Here is a 19,245-nt window from a genome sequence, read left to right as displayed (position 1 = left end):
TAGTACATATAAATGTTCTCATGTAGGTACCCATGTAAGAAAGATGTCTTAACATTCATCTAGTACATTTTCATATTTATTTGCACAACCAAGGCTAATATCAGGTGAACGATTGCCATCTTGACCATAGGGGAAAATATATTGTCAAAGTCAACTCCCTTGTCTTGCTTAAAACCCTTGGCAACCAAACATGCCTTATATAGTAGCTTAGGGTGACCAATGGTACTCTTTAACTTGTATGCCCACTTGTATGGCAATGCATGTTTCCCTTTAGGCATAGAAACCAAATCCCATGTATGGTTTTTTCTATAGTAAATCATACTCAAATTGTGTTGCCCTCTCCCAAGAGTGACTATCACCTTTACACATAGCCTTCTCATAAGGGATTCACTAAAATTTGTTGCCATGGCATTATGCATAGAGGGCTTAAAATGATTAGGAGGATGTGAAGCTCTAGCAAAGCATCTCAAATCTAGATGTGGATCATATCTTGCATATCCTCTTTGTCTAACATCATGATCCTCCACAATATGCGAATCCTAGGCCACTATATCATCACCATAACTATTGCAGGCTATCTAACTGAGGCTAGTTGTGCTATAAAAGGAGGTTTCTCTTGAAAGATCACATTGCGTATGTCAACCACTTGCTCAGGTTGCTTATACATCTTATCCTCATAAAACACAACATCATGGTTGCAGATTACCTTCCAAGCTTGCTTGAAAGTTGATGTGGCAAATGGACTTTTTGATGTAGTCAATAGATGGCATATTTATTCAACTTTCCTCGACTAAGATGGGTGTAGATTTACATCATATGTTTTTTCAATCTACCTAAATAAAGTTGACTAGCTATATGATGCCTACTTGTTTTTTCTTAGGGGAGCCTTTGTGAGTTCCCCTTGCGAGGGTTAAAATAGTAATTCTATCAAGTCAATATATTACCAAGGGTTTAGTATTAAAATAGGTGCCCCACCAAGTCAAAAGACTTCCAATTGGAGATCTAAAGTAGACTTATCAATATGTTCGATCTTAAGGATAGAAAGTATTGGTATGTCCGTGTCTTATAGATAAATGGAGCAACATTTTTTGGTTAACATTATAGTGGGAGAAATCCTTCCTTATGGGGCCATTGTATGGATCTTGGGGAGGCTTTTATAAGGATAAAGAGAGAGCAACAAACAAACTAGCCCCTTTGAATTTTGAGGAGGTTGCCTTGACACCATGCCCAGAAGATCCTCATGCTCTTCCATGACATGTGATTTGTGGAGAGCAAGCCCCATGTACACTTGTCAAGCATGCATACTAGGTGCCCTACACCTAGTTTCCTCTCGACACTTCGCGTCAGGCCTCGCACTACATGCCAACTTAAGTTTGGTGCTTCATGCCAAACTCTGAAGCACCATTCTTAGTATCTCGATGCAGGTCTTACATGGCAATATGATTCATGGTCAATCAAGTCCCTAAAGGGAAGGGGGGGGGGTGGATTTTTATTATTTAATATTTTGAAAAGGCAAGGGTGCATGTGCTGACATGTGATGGAAGTCCAAGGGATGTGTACGAAAGTCGCGGGTGAGGGGGGGTGTGTTTAGGCAGGGGTTGTGATGTGGGTGGACGCATGCAAACACGTGCACAAATTGCATGCCACATGCCTTCCTCCCCCCTTCGGCCCCACCCAAAAGAAGAAGAAGAAGAAGAACCTCCCCTTAATAGACAATATAGGTATAGAATTATAGATATACATATATAATATTTATAAAATACATATTTATATTACGATACATCACATATGTATAATAAGTCAATATATATATATTTATAATATGTGGTCAAAGGCATGTGGACGCAAACTAGGAGTCACAGACGGGCTGGGTTGTCGAAGTCACCTGAGCAGATATGAAGTTAGGTGGGTCACGAGTGGCAAAACAAACAAACAAAAACACACACACACACACACACACACACACATAATCTCGTGAAAGCACTTTGTATATGTCTTTTTAAACAAAATGGAAGTCCTTTATTAAAAATAAATATCACACGTGTGAAAAAGAGGGAGAAGCTTGCACTACATGCCACGTGGGATCATGGATACCTAGTGTGGGAGGGGCTCCATGCATGCCACATGGAGCACCCCCCTCCCCCAACCTGCTGTTAATAAATAGTAAATATTATATATGTATATATAAGTTAATATTATTATACATGTATATAAATATAATACACATATATATTGCATATATTTATATTTATTGAAACAATACATACATATGTAAATTTATATTCTCTCTCTCACCCCCCGGGCCCCACGTGCGCTGGAACAGTTAGGTTATGCGAGATGGTGGGTGGGCGCAGGCATTGTTAGTCATGTTGTACGGCAGCAGACTGGAGTAGGAAGTAAATAACCTGGACGCACAGAGAGAGAGAGAGAGAGAGAGGCAGTCCTATAGGAGGAGAATGGGTCGGGGGCGAGTAGCACCTGGGTGCCAACACACACACACACAGAGAATTAGGTTTTTCCTGTTCCTTTTTTTCCAGCTTTGAGTCGAACGCGGAGAGTGACTGTGTGCTGCAGGCCGCCGTGCATCGCTTGCCTCAGGCCCTCGTCACCCCAGGCCGCTAGGGACTTAGCCTGCCACCCTGACGCACTATTTCAGCTGGTCAGTCACTACTATGGCCACCATTGTCCTAGGCCTGCTCTGCCCTGCGCTTCTTGCCCTGCTGGCTGCACTCCAGGCCTTTGCAGCTTGTTGCGTCGCCCTCTGACCTGCTCGATACGCACCTGGATGTCAAACCCCTCTGTGCTGTTGATCAGTCCCGTTCTTTATGGCACGCCTGCTTTTGGACCTAGCCTAGTTTGCCTCTTGAGCTGGAGACCTGAGCATGGATGTTGAAGATGATGTAGTGGAAGCAAACATGGTGCTCTGCATTGACGAGATGGCTTTGTCCCCCTTGGCGTTCAGCCTTCTGGCAAATGCAACAAGCATGGAGAACTTTGCTGCCCCTAATATGGGTGATTCCCTGCTACATTTGTATGCTTAGATGGTTTTGACTTCACAGGATTTGCAAGAACCAAATGGGTCACAGTTGCTCAAGTTTGCCAACTCTCTTTTGGAGGAGTATGTCGAGCATAATCATCAAGCTATTCATGTTCGTATAGAGGAAGATTTTGGACACCTAAGTGAATACACACGAGGTTCTTCACCCCTTTTGTGCTTTTCATGAGCAATGTGTCATTCTCTTCTTTATCAATTGGAATCCTTCCCTAACCAAGATCCGTTAGTGCCTCTTGGATTCTATGAGGTTGTGCTCCTTTCTACTTTGGCACGAGATTTTTTCGAAATCAGTAGTCTCTCTTCTTTGATAAACAGTTGATGTACATTGTTTCATGGCGTTCAATGGTGGATTTTCAATGTTTACTCAAGTAAGCATGTCCATTATCGGTAGAAGTGGAGCATTGCCTGGTTGTTTAGTAGGCCCTCCTCAAGGATGTTATGGTTGGCCCTCCTCAAGGATGTTATGGCTACGTCATGTGTTGTGGTCGCCCACAATTTGAAGGTAGCCAAAACAAATTGATTGTGCATGCTGTGGGATATGGCTAGAAAGAGACCTAACTGGTTGCATGTCAAGTGTAGTGGTATGAGGCCTCTTTGGCTTCCGCTTGAGTGGCGTACTTTTGTTGGCCACTATTTCTCTTGTGGTCAACTCAATTACTTCTTAGCAGAACGTCCAAATCGAAAGAGTGTCTTGGTGGACTAGCCCATGGATAAGGATCAAAACACACCCCTTGTTCTACTAAGCAATAGATTATTCTGCCTAGCTAGGTTAAAGCCAAGTATCAACCTCTTGCTTTAGACTTGGAGTCACAGGGATGGATGGATGGAGGCTCGAGGCACTAAAGAAAAAGCAAAGAAGTCTTCCATGCCCCCAATACTTGTTGATCCTTCATCATTGCAAGAGCTCCTTTACACTTACTCTCGTTGTCAAGACAAATCCTTTGATGTGCCTATTGCTCAAGTTCCTTCTATTACCAAGGATCCACAACTCCCCAAAGACCAACAACGACAACACGCTTGTGGCCCTTCAACCTAGCTAGCTTTTGATGTTGTCGATTGAGCCATCAATCCATGGGATCGCATGTATTTAGGTTCAATCCCTTGTGGTGTTAAAAGATTCTTTGAAGATAGTGTACTAGAGATATCAACAACCAAGGCCGAGGCCCATGCGGCAAAATCTTGACAAATCTCTTGATTCTTTGTGCCTATCCAATCTCAAGGTGTCTCTTGCATTCTTGTCCTTTTGAATTTGTTAAATCAATTGTATGCAATTCATATATTATGGCCTAGTTCCACCTTTGCTTTGTAATCTTGTTATCCTATACCTTTTTTTCATGATTAATATAATTACCCATTACGTGAGAGAGAGAGAGAGAGAGAGAGAGAGAGAGAGAGAGAGAGAGAGAGAATTAGTTTTTTCGAGTAGTTTTTTCATAGAGAATGAGAGTAAATTTGAGAGTGAGAACTTAGAGGGAGAAAAATATTTCATTTAAGTATGTTTTTTTACAAAAAAGAATGACGAAAATAAGAGAATTTTTGAAGAAAAAGAGAAAATAATTTTAGAGAGAAGAGAGAATTTAGAAAGAGAAATTGAGAGGGGAGAAGGAAACACACTGAGAGAGAGAAGGGAATAAAAGCATAATGCACATATGCGCAAGAGTTGATGAAAGGTATCACATGGCAACTTCGCTTTACATATCCTCACAAAGTCGCTTCATGGCAATTATCATGAAGTGGCCTAATGTTCCTCATAAGAGAGAGAGAGAGAGAGAGAGAGAGAGAGAGAGAGAGAGAGAGAGAGAGAGCATGCAAATAATTTGTGAGGGGAAATTTTAGAGAGAGCGAAACACACACAAAGGGAAATTGAGAGGGGGAAATTATTGAGAGAAAAGGAAAAAATAGAGAGAGAGAGAGAGAGAGAGAGAGAGAGAGCATGCAAAGAATTTGTGAGGGGAAATTTTAGAGAGAGCAAAACACACACAAAGGGAAATTGAGAGGGGGAAATTATTGTGAGAGAAAAGGAAAAAAGAGAGAGAGAGAGAGAGAGAGGAAAAATTTGAGGGGGAGAAAGAGGGGGGAAATGAGAGAGAGAGGGAGATGCGGCCTAGTGTTCCTCCTACACAAATCCCAAAGAATGTTGCTTGGATATAAATGATTACTTATGCATATGGTTCAATATTCTTTTTATCTCAAGAACATATACATCTTATTACTAGCAACCTTGGACTTATTGAAAATTCCTACACTTTTACTTTGCTCTCAACCTCTTCAATCTCAAGACGTTACCCCAAAATTTGCTATTTCAATATATTTATTCATAACTAGTTTGGGTAAGGCACCAATAATCCCTCCCAGCTCATTTGCAATGAGTTTTTGGTATAACTAGCCTTCCAACGGATCAATGAGCCAAAATGTGCTCTCACATCCATTCTTGAAATGTTCCAAACCCTTTACAATACCAACAAAGAGATGATATTCTGCATCTATCCAAAAAGATTTCATTACTCTAGACTACTTGAATAATCACTTCATAAGTTTGTCGAATGGTCACTACATCTCTATGTACATCTCCTTGGATGAGACGTTTTGACCTCCAAGAAGGGACACTAACTAAGAGTGTTTAGCAAAGGAAGTCAACTCCCCTTTAGATTAGTGGGGGGGGGGGGGGGTTTAATAGACTCTCTAGTTGGTTTTATAATGTCATTCTATCACAAATCCACTTTTGTGAAAGCAATAGTAGAGCTTGCTGCCATAGTCCTTATACTCTACATGTCAACACATAGTTGGGGGGGGGGACGAATAGCTTAGTGCTTTCTAGATATATTGTAAAGAACTCTATGATTTATCTTCAAGTAGCTTAAGCTCCTAATTCTCTCCCATTGGATCATTCCAAAAATGTCCTCATTAAGCTTTGCTCAGGTATTATACACATGATGTAAAGGGGATGACAACTTTGGTGGTTTCTTGACACTTGCGATCCATTAATGCTTATTAGTTCTTCTTACTAACATGTATTATCATTTGGTTTGCATGTGACATGACTACTTTCTCCTCTTGTGCTTTTTTGTGAAATGTGTTGTGGTTGTGACAAAGCATGCGCATGTCCAACGCAACTAAATTAAGATTTGGAAGGATTTTTCAACCAAATTACATGCGCTTGCAATTTAATAACTAAGAATATTGTAAGGTTGAAAGCTTAAAACCTTAATTTTTAAAATTTATTTTTTTCTTCATGGACAATGAATAATAATATTATTATTTTTGGGGGGGGGGGGGGTGTGTTTTATTCCATTGTTGTAAACCTTTGAACGCATTGTTTGTCACCTTTCAAATTTTTTGCGAAGAGTGTTATGTGTGTTGACAGAGACATGCACAATAAAAGAGAGAGAGAGAGAGAGAAGCGTGCCAGGGACTTTTCTCGCATCATATTAACGCGCACATGCACATCATCGTCCTCATCATTCTTTGTCAGATCCCTCCATCAATCCACGATTAGAGTCAACAATGGCAGCATCATCATCTGCCAGAGCAGCACAGGAGACTTCGGCGGCCTCTACGTGCAGCAACGCTCCAGAGGTCATCAGCGCCGATCGCCATCACCATCCTCGACAGGAGCTAAATGATCGTGAGGAGGCCGACAGCCATGCCAATATATCCGGGGACGATGCTGCTGAAGGCCCTGGTTAGTCTCTCCCTCCCGTTCGCAATCATGATCAGAGCAGTCCCAGAGCGGTGCTTGTAGTGCGGATTAATGCCGGGTTACTACTGATCAACCACGTTTTAAGCCTATGAAATAGCTACGTCTGTTTCTAATCCAGTTAATGCAAATGCGATCAAAAGAAGGGCGAAATGTGTGGAATAAAAGGGATTGATTGGAAGATGACATGACAGCATCTTGATTCTGAACGATCGTGGACTTATGAAGGTTAGTAGTCTCGTTTCACCAGAAAGAATTCCCATCAAGATATATACTCACTCCTCCCCATCGAGACATATACTCTTCCCCTTGATCAAAATGAAGAATGGGCCCACTTTAGATCCAAAAGGTTTGAGTAGTATTAGATTGGCCTGTTTTGAGGACCATAAGGCAAGTCAAATCACTCTTATTTTGGGTGAACGGAGAGGTTTTACTCCATTCCTTTAAAAGTTTATTAAGGACTATGCTCATATTGCTGGATCCTTAACATGTTTGCTTAAGGGTATTGGAAGCAAGAAAAAGCATATCAGTCCGCCAATTGTTCGAACTAGTGAGCTTGCTCAATATTTTCAAACAAGGAGATAACTTGTTACTCTTGTTACTATTGTACAAATGATATATCGATTTAAATAAACATATAAAGATTCATTTAGATGCAAGTGATCATGTTACGAGTGTTGCTTTTTATTAGGATGGTCAAACTGCTAGCCATACATTCATGGATGTCCAAACGCATTACACTACTTAAGAGAAGGAATTGTTGGCGATCATTTATGCGCTTACAATTTAGTATCATTATTTGTATGGCACTTGGTACATTATTTGAATTGACGACCATTTCTTATAGAACCTCTATGATCAACTTGATCTATGTGGTAGTATGACGAGATGAACAGAGCTTGTGTAGGAGTTTAAATTTGAGATTTGTTATTGAAAGAGTATAAGTAACATGGTCGCCGATACCCTTAGTTGGATCCCTAAAGTGAATGCCTTGCTCTGTGAAATTTCAATTGATTTTTATCTTTTTTTCGAAGGGTGTTGCCAAAATGATCCTCTCTTTGGTAAGATTTGGTACTTAGTCCAAGACGGACATAGTAGCTCAAGAAGATTTGGTGCTTGAGACACTCAAAAGTTGGCTTCTGAGAGAAAGATAGTGGAAAAGTATTTCATTCATAATGGATCACTATTTAAACAAGATAACGTATGTATGTGTGATGATCAGGATATCTACAAAAGATTTTGTATGAGTGTCATGATACATCGAACCTGGGACATCTTGGTAGACATTGTACTTTGGCCTCGGTTTCTCGTTATTTCTATTGGCCATACACGAAAACTTTGGTTGAGTCTTATGTGCGTGAGTGCCTATAGTGTCAGCTTCAAAAAGTTCATCGACATCATGATGAAATCCAAGTCATGGTCGATCGATTGAAAAAAATGGCTCGATTCATTTCTACAAAAATGACTATGAGAAGCAATGAGTTGGCTGATCTCTTTGTTGAGTATTTTTATAGGCTTTATGTTTTGCTTGATGACATAATTATTGGTCGAGATTCCAAGTTCATTGGCCATTTCTAGTTGATGGTTTTTTTGGATTTGGAGACTCGATTATCCATATTATCCTTGAAGCATCTTAAGACCAATGGAAAGACCGAGAGAACAAATCCAATTATAGAGGATATGTTGTGTGTATGTCTCCTATAGAGGATTTGGTTGGGAGCATCACATTTCTTGGATTGAGTTTGCGTATAATAGTGCTAAGTTGCCTTGCCCTTCCTTGTGGTTAGCACCACTTTCTCTTGATGTGTTTCCATTTCCAGCCCCTCAGTGACCTCTTGTTGCCTTCATGCCATCATCCTCATCATTGCTAGGAAAACTTGTTGCTGTTGTTGATCTCGATGCTGCTGTTCAGGACTGCTGCTGCTGTTCAAGCCTACCTTGATTACTGCTGTTCCTTGCCCTTCCGTGCGGTCAGCACCACTTTCTCTTGATGTGTTTCCATTTCCAGCCCCTCAGTGACCTCTTGTTGCTTTCATGCCATCATCCTCATCATTGCTAGGAAAACCTGTTGCTGTTTGGAGCTGTTGTTGATCTCAATGCTGCTGTTCAGGACTGCTGCTGCTGTTCAAGCCTACCTTGATTCTTCTCCTTGTGTTTGGCAGTCACACAAGCTATTACTGCCTTCTACACCTGACATGCTGCTGTTGCTGCCCCTTTGGAGGTCTAGTATCCTTGCATTTCACCTTAGAAGGACTGCTGTCATCGTTTCTAGCATTGGCAAGCTGCCTGGTCATCATTGGTGGATTGCTGCTACTGTGTTTGGGAAATTCATCTTGGGCATAACACGATTTCTAGTGTGTTTGACTCCTTCATCAGCCCACTTCAGCCGTTGTCATTGAGACATGGAGGCCAGAGGCTTCTTTGTATTATTCTTATTTTTCTATGCTCCCTCTTTCATTGAGTATTCATTAGATTGTGTTAATGTGTGTGTTATTGAAACTAGGCTTTGTTCTCGGATAGGGTGGTAAAACCTGATCAAGCACTTAATTACAACAATTAAGAATTGAGCATAAATTGAAATGCACACATTACCTTAACAATCTTGGACAATAGACACCCTATTGGCCCTAAAATTGGCGCCCCTTTTGGTATTTCTTTAACTTCAATTGCCAATGGATCAATTACAAGCTGAGATTCTCTGATCTCCTTGGCTAATCTGAAATCCCCTTGCTATATATACAATCAACAAGCAATTTGGGCCAATTGCCCCTTGATTTATACCTAGGATTTGCACAAATGGAACCACCAATTGGCCAAATGTTCCTCCAATTGACAATGGATGGTTGGGCATTTGAAATCCTTGTCAACAACAAATTGCGAGTGCTGATTTCAGTATACGATGCCTTATCCTCTTGGCATGGGTCTTAAGGTGGTTGTAAATCCTAATTTTTGCAAAAATTTAGGGTTTATAGCAAAGATCCTTCTATTGTCCACCAAATCTGACTGAGATTTGCTGAGAATGATTGAGAAATGTTGAGATCTTTTGAGAATTGACTGGAGAAGGTGAGAGAAAGTTAAGATGAGTGAAAAATCTGTTTTTCTTTGTAAGAAAAGCCTAAAACCTACCAATTGCTTGCTCCATTCTGCATTTTATGCAATCATCTCTTCTGCCAGACACCTCCAAACTTGATCAGAAATGCTGTTGCCAGCCCTTGGAAGGTGTCTTCTTGTTGTTCCCTGCTTGTTGAGGCCTCTAGATGGCTATCTTTTGTAGCAAATTGCTGTTCTTTGATCAGAAAATGAACTAGCTGCTTCTCTCTTTCTCTTTCTCTCTCTCTTTCTCTCTCCTTGGCTGTAAACTAATTGAATGATTGAGATCTAGCCTCCAAAAACGTTTTCCTAGTTTACATGGGCATTTTTGCTAAGTGTCAGCCTTCTAAACCCATTTTACAGCATTATCTAGCCATTTAATTAGTTTTGAAAATTAATTTCAGCCCTTTTGATCCTGCCTAAAAGTAAATGTGCCCATTCATAATTAAATTGGATAGGCCATTTGTAACCTAGAGTGGTTCCACCTTGACCCTTGGATTGGCATTAATTAATTAATTAATTAATGCTTGTCCCTAGTGTCACTACTAACACTTGTTGGCCAAATAATTGTCATAGGGTCAAAATTGACACCAACTGACCCCCAAAGCCCAACTGGCATAACTTATCATAACTTTTATCTTTGACACCTATTGTACCCTCGGGGTCCTTGGCTAGTTACCATGAAATAATTGCTATGTGCATCACATGTGCTAAATAACCTTGCACATTTGATTAATAACTTAATCAAATGTTATCGGCAAAATTAAAACACCTCAAAATTTCACATCTCTGTGACAATTATACACATTAGTGCATTTTGTTTGCCCTAGGATTACCTTGCATAGTATTGAGCCATGTGCTCTTGATTGACATGCGAGCCTGGATTCAAAAGCCTTTGCATTCTAGAGCACACCGATATACTTTTAGAGATGTCTCATTCTTTGTTAACAAAGTGCTCCCTCTTAGAGGCACTCTCGACTAATCCTTCTTACCATCCCTAAAGACTTTGAGGGATTGGAATCCTTAGTTATCCTCTAGAGCTAAAGGAGAATTTCACTCTCATGAGGACTTCTATTCCATAACCCATGAAGAATACATGGATGTCTTGAAATGGAGAAGTGATGGATGTGAAGAGGAGCAAGCCATCCTTCTAACACTTTATTCTCCTTGTTAATACTCCACCTTTGGCATAGCCATAAGAGAGTTGCATAAAGGTCAAGGCCCAATGCTAGAGAAAATCCAAATCTCCTAGGTGGAAGAGGACACATGGACATGGGTGCAATGAGATTTTGAATATCTTCAAATCCACTAGAGTTAGTGGGAGGTATGTATGCTATGGGCATAAGTTATGGAATGAGGATGTGATACAAAGAAGCCTTTGGGAGGACCAGGGCTAAGGTGAGCTGATGACAAGTTAGAGATGCCAAAAATAGCTGTAGAGTGTCCTACTTGGGAATGGGTCCAGAGTGTAGCAACAACAATCCATCAATGACTGTGTGACAGCTTGCCAAGGCTAGAAATGATGGCAACGATCCCCTTGGAGTGAATCAGAGTACACTCTTACGACTTCATGAGCTGATGAGTCCTTTTGGAGATCATCACAATGAGCAATGGAGGTTTCCCCACCCAACTTGGTATTAGACATTTGTGTTCGGGCTTCGGATGCTGTTTTTTGCTGTGGATAGTCTGCTCTCTCACTTTTGTTGCTGATCAGCTGTGTACTGTCTGTTGCAGCCTATGCAATCAGTTTCTGCTCCAAACAGCCTGATTTTCTGCTCCCCTATAGCCTGCATTTTCTAATTTTCTGCCATATTTTAATGCTGACACCTGCATTTAATGCCTGTTTGTCTGTGTTTTAATCTGCAGCAGCTGCGTTTTGTGCATTTACTGCTTGTGCAGGCTGGGCGCCAGTGATTTCAGCCTTCTGATAGTGTTTTCTGCCTGTTCTCGCCTTGATTATCTCGAATTTTGCAGACGTTTTGTGATCAGCTTTCCTTGACACAGCATGTGAACTTGTACTTTGTGTAGTTTGTGTTGTGCTTGGCTGTACTCTCTCTCTTTATTCTTTATCTTCTCTTCCTATCCTCTCTACATGGCTTTTCTCCATTCTACTTCTAACAAACTTCATGCCCTCGATTACTTAACTCGGAGTGCTGTTATGAAAGCATGGTTTGTGTAGAAGTGATTGTGGTACATGTTTTTTGGAGCTCTTGAGCATTCTTAGCCTCCCACTCCTCTTCTTAATGATTGGGACAAGGACAACCATGAGGAAGCTATGCCTATATGGGATTCTGATGATGCACGTGCATAATTTTTCTCTTCTCTGCTATATCTCTAAAGAGGTTCTACTGACAATCACCTCTTGCAAGATAGCTTCAACGATATGGGCGAAGCTTTAGATGTTGTATAAGGTTATGGCGAGCAATTACCCTTTATGGACAACTCTAGCAAATGAAGTTTGAGTCTAAGTATACTATCCAATTATTCTTGCTTCGTAGCTTCGCACCGGGCAGTTGTGGTAATTTTGGTCACCAAATCTACGGTAGAATTGTTGGGGGTAAAGGCGCCTTTGCCTAGCCACCCGTGTATTACTACATTAATAGTATCCTCCACTGCACACTGCAGGTGGCGGGCGCCCGTCACCGTCACTTTATTCTTTATTCTTTTAGTGACAGTTTGAATAAAGGAAGGCCTGGTCACACATTGTGATTGCTGGAGTTCCCATTTGGTCTCTCTCTCTTTCTTGCTTTTGCTCTTCCGCCATAGCTCTTCCAAGCAAGCTTCGATCCTTCTTACCTTTCCACTGGTATTAGAGCATGGTTGCTTGAGCATTCTGACTTGGTTCGTGACCCCTTCAGCTTCCTATTGATTACCTACACTCATTGGGTCTCCTTTTCAGCAGCCATAGCCGACTCTCTCGAGCTCCCGTCGCTCCTCGGCTTCTTGAGCACCTACCCGGTCCCTTTGGGTATCCTCAAGGCATTCCAACAAAGGTATTTCTTCATTTGCTTTAGGGTTTCATGTTGGTTATAGGTATATAGGTCTGAGAAGTGAAAGGGGCCAGCACCATTGAAGCTCCGGTGTATCAAAAGATGACATACTAGCGAGACAATAGGTTTTTTGGGGAGGAACATGGAGTGAACTCGGCAAACATAGAGAAGAGAAGAGAAGAGAGAAGAAACTCTGATGAATGGAATGATGAAGTTCCGAATCATGGAGTGAATGTGATACAAGGGAACAAGGGTGCCGTAGCACAAGGAATATGATGAAGACAGCCACGAATCACAAACTGTAATGTCCTCCTGAAGGGTTGTGAGGGTAGTGGAGAGGTTGGAGAGAAGAGGTGACGGACTGAATGAATCAGCTGTGAGGAATGAATGAGAGAGTGGCCTATAATTAGGCACAGTTAGTCTAGGATGGCGCCCTGCAAACCCTAAACGCAAAACACAGAAACGCAAAAATGCAAATTACAGGAGAAGGGTGAAGGGTTTCTCAACATCCCCTCTCAAGCTCAAAAAGGGGAACAAGAGAAGAGTGAGGTGGAGATATAATGCTACATGTTGAAGAATGCTCATGCAGCAAGTGCCACTTGGACAGTGTCCCTCGTGGGAAAATTGTTCATTTGCCCAAGTGCCCTAGTACAAAGATGATGAAAACATGCAATGCATAGGAGGAATGTCGGACTTTGTGTGGTGCCGAGAACCATAAGGATACACTCGTACTCAATCTTGGGAGGTGGCTCCATGCTAACCAAGTGACCAAGATAAGAAGAGAAGAGGAGGAAGAAGATGTCGAGGATCCGTAAGATCCAAGAGTGAATTGGAGAACCCGAAACACAACCTCGAGAGAGAAGCCACTAGCTCCGTGCATCCTGTCGTCAAGAGTGCAGCGATGCGGAAGCATAGGACAAAGACTGAGAGAGAGTGAACACAGAGAGAAGAGAGAGAAAAAAGAGACATTGTAAACGCAAAAAATCTGCGGTGTAATATGTTGTATAAGAGTGCAGAAATACACAAGGGGACAAAGGAAATATCTGCGTATGTCTCCGACTTGATGATCTCAATCTCCGTTAGCCAGTCTCTCTCAGCCAACAGATCTTCAAGATCAGAATCTGAATAATGAATGCTGGAGTGAGCCATGAAACTGGCTATAAACAGTCGAAAAAATAGAAAATCCCAGCACTAGGTCGGCTCCATTTAATACAGTTGACTTCAGGAAAACTGACCAACTGCACAACAAATCTGGCTGACTGCTGATGTGGACTGCGTGGACTGCCGTACTGCTTTGACTGTCTAGGAAATCACTGGCTAACACCCCCTCTCAGATCTTGGACGGGTGAAAAGATTGAGAGATCTGGAATGTTGCCGAAGAAGAGCTTGGGGAAGCGCCTTCGTAAACAAATTTGCAAGATTATCCTCCGTTTTGCAATACACCACATCAATGGTCCCGTCCAGAAGCTTCTCCCGAATGAAGTGATATTGGATCTCAATGTGCTTCGTCCGGGCATGGAATATTGGATTCCTTACCAAGGCAATGCAACTCTCATTGTCGCACCGCAGAAGAGTGGGACGAGTCTGGGGGCAGCCAAGTTCCTCCAACAATCTCCGAAGCCACACAACCTCACATGTGGTGGAAGACGCAGCCCGATACTGCGCTTCAGTAGAAGAAAGGACTACCATGGATTGCTTCTTGCTACTCCAGGAGATAACACCTGTACCCAAGATAAAACAATAACTTGTAGTAGACCGTCGGTGGTCCACATCTCCAGTCCAATCCGAGTCACTCCAACTTGCAAGAACCAGATCTGTAGCATCTGTACCTGCGGGATAAGAAATCCCTAAGTCAGAGGTCCCCCTCAAATACCGAAGAATCCTCAGGGCAGCTTGCCAATGCACCTGTTTGGGTTCCGTCATGAACCCTGTCAAAAGACCCATAGCAAAACAAAGATCAACACGAGTGTTGAGAAGCCAAATCAAGGATCGAATTAATTGACGATAGCGTGAAGCATCCATCACGGGAGAATCTAAGTGTGAAGTGGCCTTCCAATTCGGATCCATAGGAGTAGTAATGGGCCGACAAGTCTCCATCTCAAAAGTCACCAAGAGCTTCTGAATGTACCTTTACTGAGAGATGAAAATTCCCCTCTGAGACTGATAAATCTCGTGACCCAAGAAGAAATGAAGAAGCCTCAAATCCGTCATCTCGAATGCCTGATGTAAAGCAGTCTTGGTCTCTCGGACCTTCTGTGCATGATCCCTTGTCAAAATCAAATCATCAACATATAACACGAACAACACACGACCAACCTTGGAAGTGTGCAGATAAAGCTGCGGATCGGCCTTGGAGCGCCGATATCCCGACTTTGACTGAAGAAACGAGTCAATCTTCTCGTTCCATGCACGTGGAGCCTGCTTGAGGCCATACAAGGCCTTCTGCAACTTGTAAACTTTTCCATCCGAGGATCCAAAGCCAAGAGGCTGCTCAACATAGATCTCCTCTTGCAAGTCACCATTCAGAAAGGCCGACTTTACATTTAACTGATAAACAGGCCATCTCCTATGGCCAGCCAAGGCAAGAACAACTTGAATAGTCGCCATACAAGCAGTGGTGGCAAAAGTATCATGGAAATCAATACCTGGGCGCTGAGCAAAACTTTTAGCAACAAGGCGAGCCTTGTGCTTGTCCAAAGAACCATCGCTAAGGTACTTGGTCTTGAAGACTCACTTGATATCAATCACCTTCTTGTGAGAGGGATGAGGCACAAGAGACCAAGTGCCATTCCTCTCAATAGCCTCCAACTCGGCTTCCATGGCCTTCCGCCAATGATCAGACTGTAATGTTAGAGTTCATAGCCTGTTTTTTAGGCAGCAGCACAGCTGGTTCAGCAGTCGGACCAGCCGCACAGTCAGACTGTGCAGTCGGACTGCCACGTGGCAGTCCGACTGCCTGCAGCCATTTTTATCAGGCTGCGCCCCATTTTTGAGCCCCGTTCTAGGTGATTTTTCGCCTATTTATTGCTGACGTTTTCAGCAGTCTGGCTACTATTCTCTGTCGCAGATTACAGACTGGTGCCGTGCAGATTTCTGTCTCTGTTCACAGATTTCAGACAGCAGACAGTGCAGACTGCAGCAGACTTCGAGGTGGACAGTAGGTCGCATCGTCGAGGTGGAGACACGCAGTCCAGCGCACTGCGCCCGTGTATATCTTTGTATTCAGCATTCTTTATACAGCAGATCTTCATTATACACTGTCTCTTTCTCTCCCTTTTCTCTCTGCGTTCTCTCTCTCTCAGTTCTACGCTTCCGCACCGCTGCACTCTGACATGGTATCAGAGCAGTGTTTGAGGGCTGACTGAGCGCAGAATCAATCTGAAAAGGAGTTTCCATCGCGACACAAATTTGCGTTTTTTGCGTTTAAGGGCAGACAGGAGGGCTGCGCCTTGGAACAAGGCTGAAACGAGTGTGGGCGCACAGGAAAGGAGTACAGGTGGTGGATTTGCTGCTGTTTACTGCTGTTTTACGCGGAGAAAGTTTGAGTTTTCAACCTAAAAGTGCAGGTTTTGCTTTTTCATCGCCTCCGGCGGGTGAAGAAGCTTCGGGACGCCGAAGAGCCTTAGCAGGCTGAGTTTACCCAGTCAGAGGGGGTTGCTTTTGCGTTTGAGAAGGCATTGCAGGTGAAGATGTCTACAGAGATGGACTTGGAGTTCCAGGTGATTATGGACCGGAAGGTGCCTGTCCTACCGGCTCTTCCTACAGATCAGAAGCTCGACGACGACAACTACCGCATTTGGCGCGTTATGATGTTGGCCATTCTTGAGTCCTATGATTTGGCGGAGTCGGTACAGGAAGATATTGACCGGCCTTCGGTAAGAGATGAGTCCAAACTCTCTTTCGATGCTCGTGCGGAGTTGGCCAGGGCCCAGTCTCATTGGGACAAACTGAATGCCAGGATTCGATCCTTTCTCTTTCTATCATGCACTACAGCCGTGATCGCTCACATCGAGCACTTGACGGTGGCTCGAGAGATATGGCTGGAGCTTGATCAAATGTACAATCGGATGACCCTGATGAAGAGGGTTTCTTTGGAGGTACAAATGCGGACCTTGTCCGTCAATAAGTCTTCTTCGCTAAGGGAACACATTAACAAGCTAAGGCAGCTACAGATGCAGGTTCAGAATGCGGGGAAGCCAATTTCCTCCGAAGACATGGCGATTACACTCTTGTCCCAGTTGCCGCCACGATTCGGTACATTTTACTCTGCCCTTATTGCTTCGGGGCGAGAGTCTACTCTTCGGTGGGAAGAGTTGGTTCCTATGGTCTTGGACCAAGAGGAACAGTTAAAGGGACAGAATGCTTCCAAGACGGAGGCGTTGACAGGTCAAGCCTCTCAGAAGAAGGGGAAGGACCAAAAGAAGAAGAAGGGGGATAACAAGTCCAAGAAGGACAAGGACAAAGACTCCACATGCCATATTTGTGGAAAGACTGGCCATTGGAAGAAGGATTGCCCTGACAAAGACTCGAAGGACACCAAGAAGAAGGAAACCAAGGATTCTGGAGCGGTGGCTGTACCCTCATCAGCTGCATTTCTACATTTAGTTGTCATTGAGGACGCTTCACCGAATGCTTCTGATGCTGCGATGGCGGCTCCCCAATCTCGAGAGTGGATTATTGATAGTGGTGCCTCACGGCACATGACTCCTTCATCAGATGGTGTTGCCCAGCTGCAACCTTCGCGTGGGCAGGTTCTCATTGGAGACAGCTCTTCAGTTTCTATTGCAGGTCGGGGTAAGATGCAGCTTATTCCGGATGGACGAGGTGGCACCCATACCTCAGAGGTTTTGCATGTACCAGGATTGGGGTACCATCTCCTTTCAGTTCATAAGATTTGCTCCCTTGGTCTTTTGGTGGAATTTGATAGTTCTACTGTGCGAGTCCTTGATCGTGAATCGAGGAAGGTTCTATCATCTGGATATGAGGAGAACGGCATTTACAAACTGAAGTCTTCCACTGCCCTCTCTTCTCTTCTTCTTACCTCACAGTCACAGTCTGAGTTATGGCATGCTCGGTTTGGTCACCTGAACTATGACTATCTTCGGAAGGCGTCACGTGGACAGCTTGTTCGAGGGTTGCCGGATATAGTGGTGAGCCAGCAGCCATGTGTCTCCTGCATACGGGGGAAGCAGCATCGGGATGCCATTCCCCACACAGCTTCGTGGGGGTCTACTTCACCGATGGAGCTAGTATCTACGGATCTATGTGGCCCTATGAGGAATGAGTCCCTGCGTGGGAGCTCGTACTTCATGCTGATCGTGGATGACTACAGCAGGATGACATGGGCCTACTTTTTGGCACTAAAGTCAGAAGCTTTCTCGCACTTCAAGGATTGGCTTCTCTTTGAGGAGAACCGATCAGGCCGGAAGTTGAAGACCTTGCGATCCGACAAGGGAGGTGAATTTGTGTCTAATGAATTTGCTCGGTTTTGTGCAGATAGAGGAATTCACCAGGAGTTTGCCAATACCAATACTCCTCAAGAAAATGGTATTCTAGAACGGAAGAACCGCAGTGTGATCGAGATGGCGCACACCATGATGGAGCACCGACAGACCCCTCAGGTTCTGTGGGCCGAGGCTGTGGCTACTGCAGTCCACATCCTTAATCGATCTCCTACTTCGGCCGTGGAAGGGATGACTCCATTTGAGCCTTATTTTGGGACGAAGCCAGATGTTTCTTACTTTCGGGTCTTTGGGTGTGATGCCTATGTTCACATTCCCAAGGCTCATCGTGACAAATTTGAAGCGGCTTCCCGAAAACAGGTATTTGTTGGCTACAGCTCCCAGTCCCAAGGCTATCGACTGTATGATCCCGTCAAGCGGGATGTATATACTAGCCGTGATGTGCGGTTTGTGGAGGTTCCGGCTTCTTCAACGGGTGAGGAGCATCCCGTTCTTGGAGATCCAGGGGAGAGTTTGGCTCCTTCTACAGTTCCACTGGAGCCTGTGCCGTTTGATTATGATTCTGTTTCTGACACAGAGTCTACTGTTCCACCGGATCCTTCTGAGGAGTTACCACCGGTGGACATTCCAGAGTCTTCTACTGATGGAGAACGACGAGGGGAGGTTCGGCCTCCTTCTCGCTGGGCCCGTGACACACTCCGTGATTCAGGGATCGAGGGGGTTCCTGAGGAGTGGGGACCGCAGGATGGTCCGCGGCGGTCACGGAGGCACCAGGCGCATTCTTCGGAGCTTGTTTGCTCCAATTATTGTTTGATGTCCCGAGTTATGCAGGATCGAGAGCCCACCTCCGTGAAGGAGGCTTTACAGTCCGCCCCATGGAAGAAAGCTATGGAAGCTGAGTTGGAGGCTATTGAGAGGAATGACACTTGGTCACTCGTGCCGCGCCCCCCG

The 19,245-nt window shown here is 43.7% G+C and overlaps 1 protein-coding gene across 8 annotated transcripts in view; it reads left to right on the top strand.

The window, feature by feature from the left end:
• Positions 1-6,387: 6,387 nt before the first annotated feature.
• LOC148040107 (uncharacterized) overlaps positions 6,388-19,245 on the top strand; it is a 67,500-nt gene continuing 54,642 nt past the window's right edge. For 6 of the 8 annotated variants that reach the window (XM_087696688.1, XM_087696679.1, XM_087696674.1 and 3 more), the window contains exon 1: positions 6,388-6,737. In XM_087696688.1, the coding sequence (XP_087552814.1) occupies positions 6,560-6,737 (178 nt within the window). In that variant the 5' untranslated portion in view covers positions 6,388-6,559. Of the gene's footprint in view, positions 6,738-6,883; positions 6,981-19,245 lie in introns of those variants that run through there. The other 2 variants (XM_087696712.1, XM_087696719.1) reach the window with 2 other exon arrangements.

The sequence above is a fragment of the Lygodium microphyllum genome, chromosome 2, assembly GCF_053477565.2.
Source record: "Lygodium microphyllum isolate KBCC chromosome 2, Lygodium_microphyllum_v1.1.10, whole genome shotgun sequence".
NCBI classification, from domain to species: Eukaryota; Viridiplantae; Streptophyta; class Polypodiopsida; order Schizaeales; family Lygodiaceae; genus Lygodium; species Lygodium microphyllum.
This window is presented reverse-complemented; position numbering and strand designations above follow the sequence as displayed.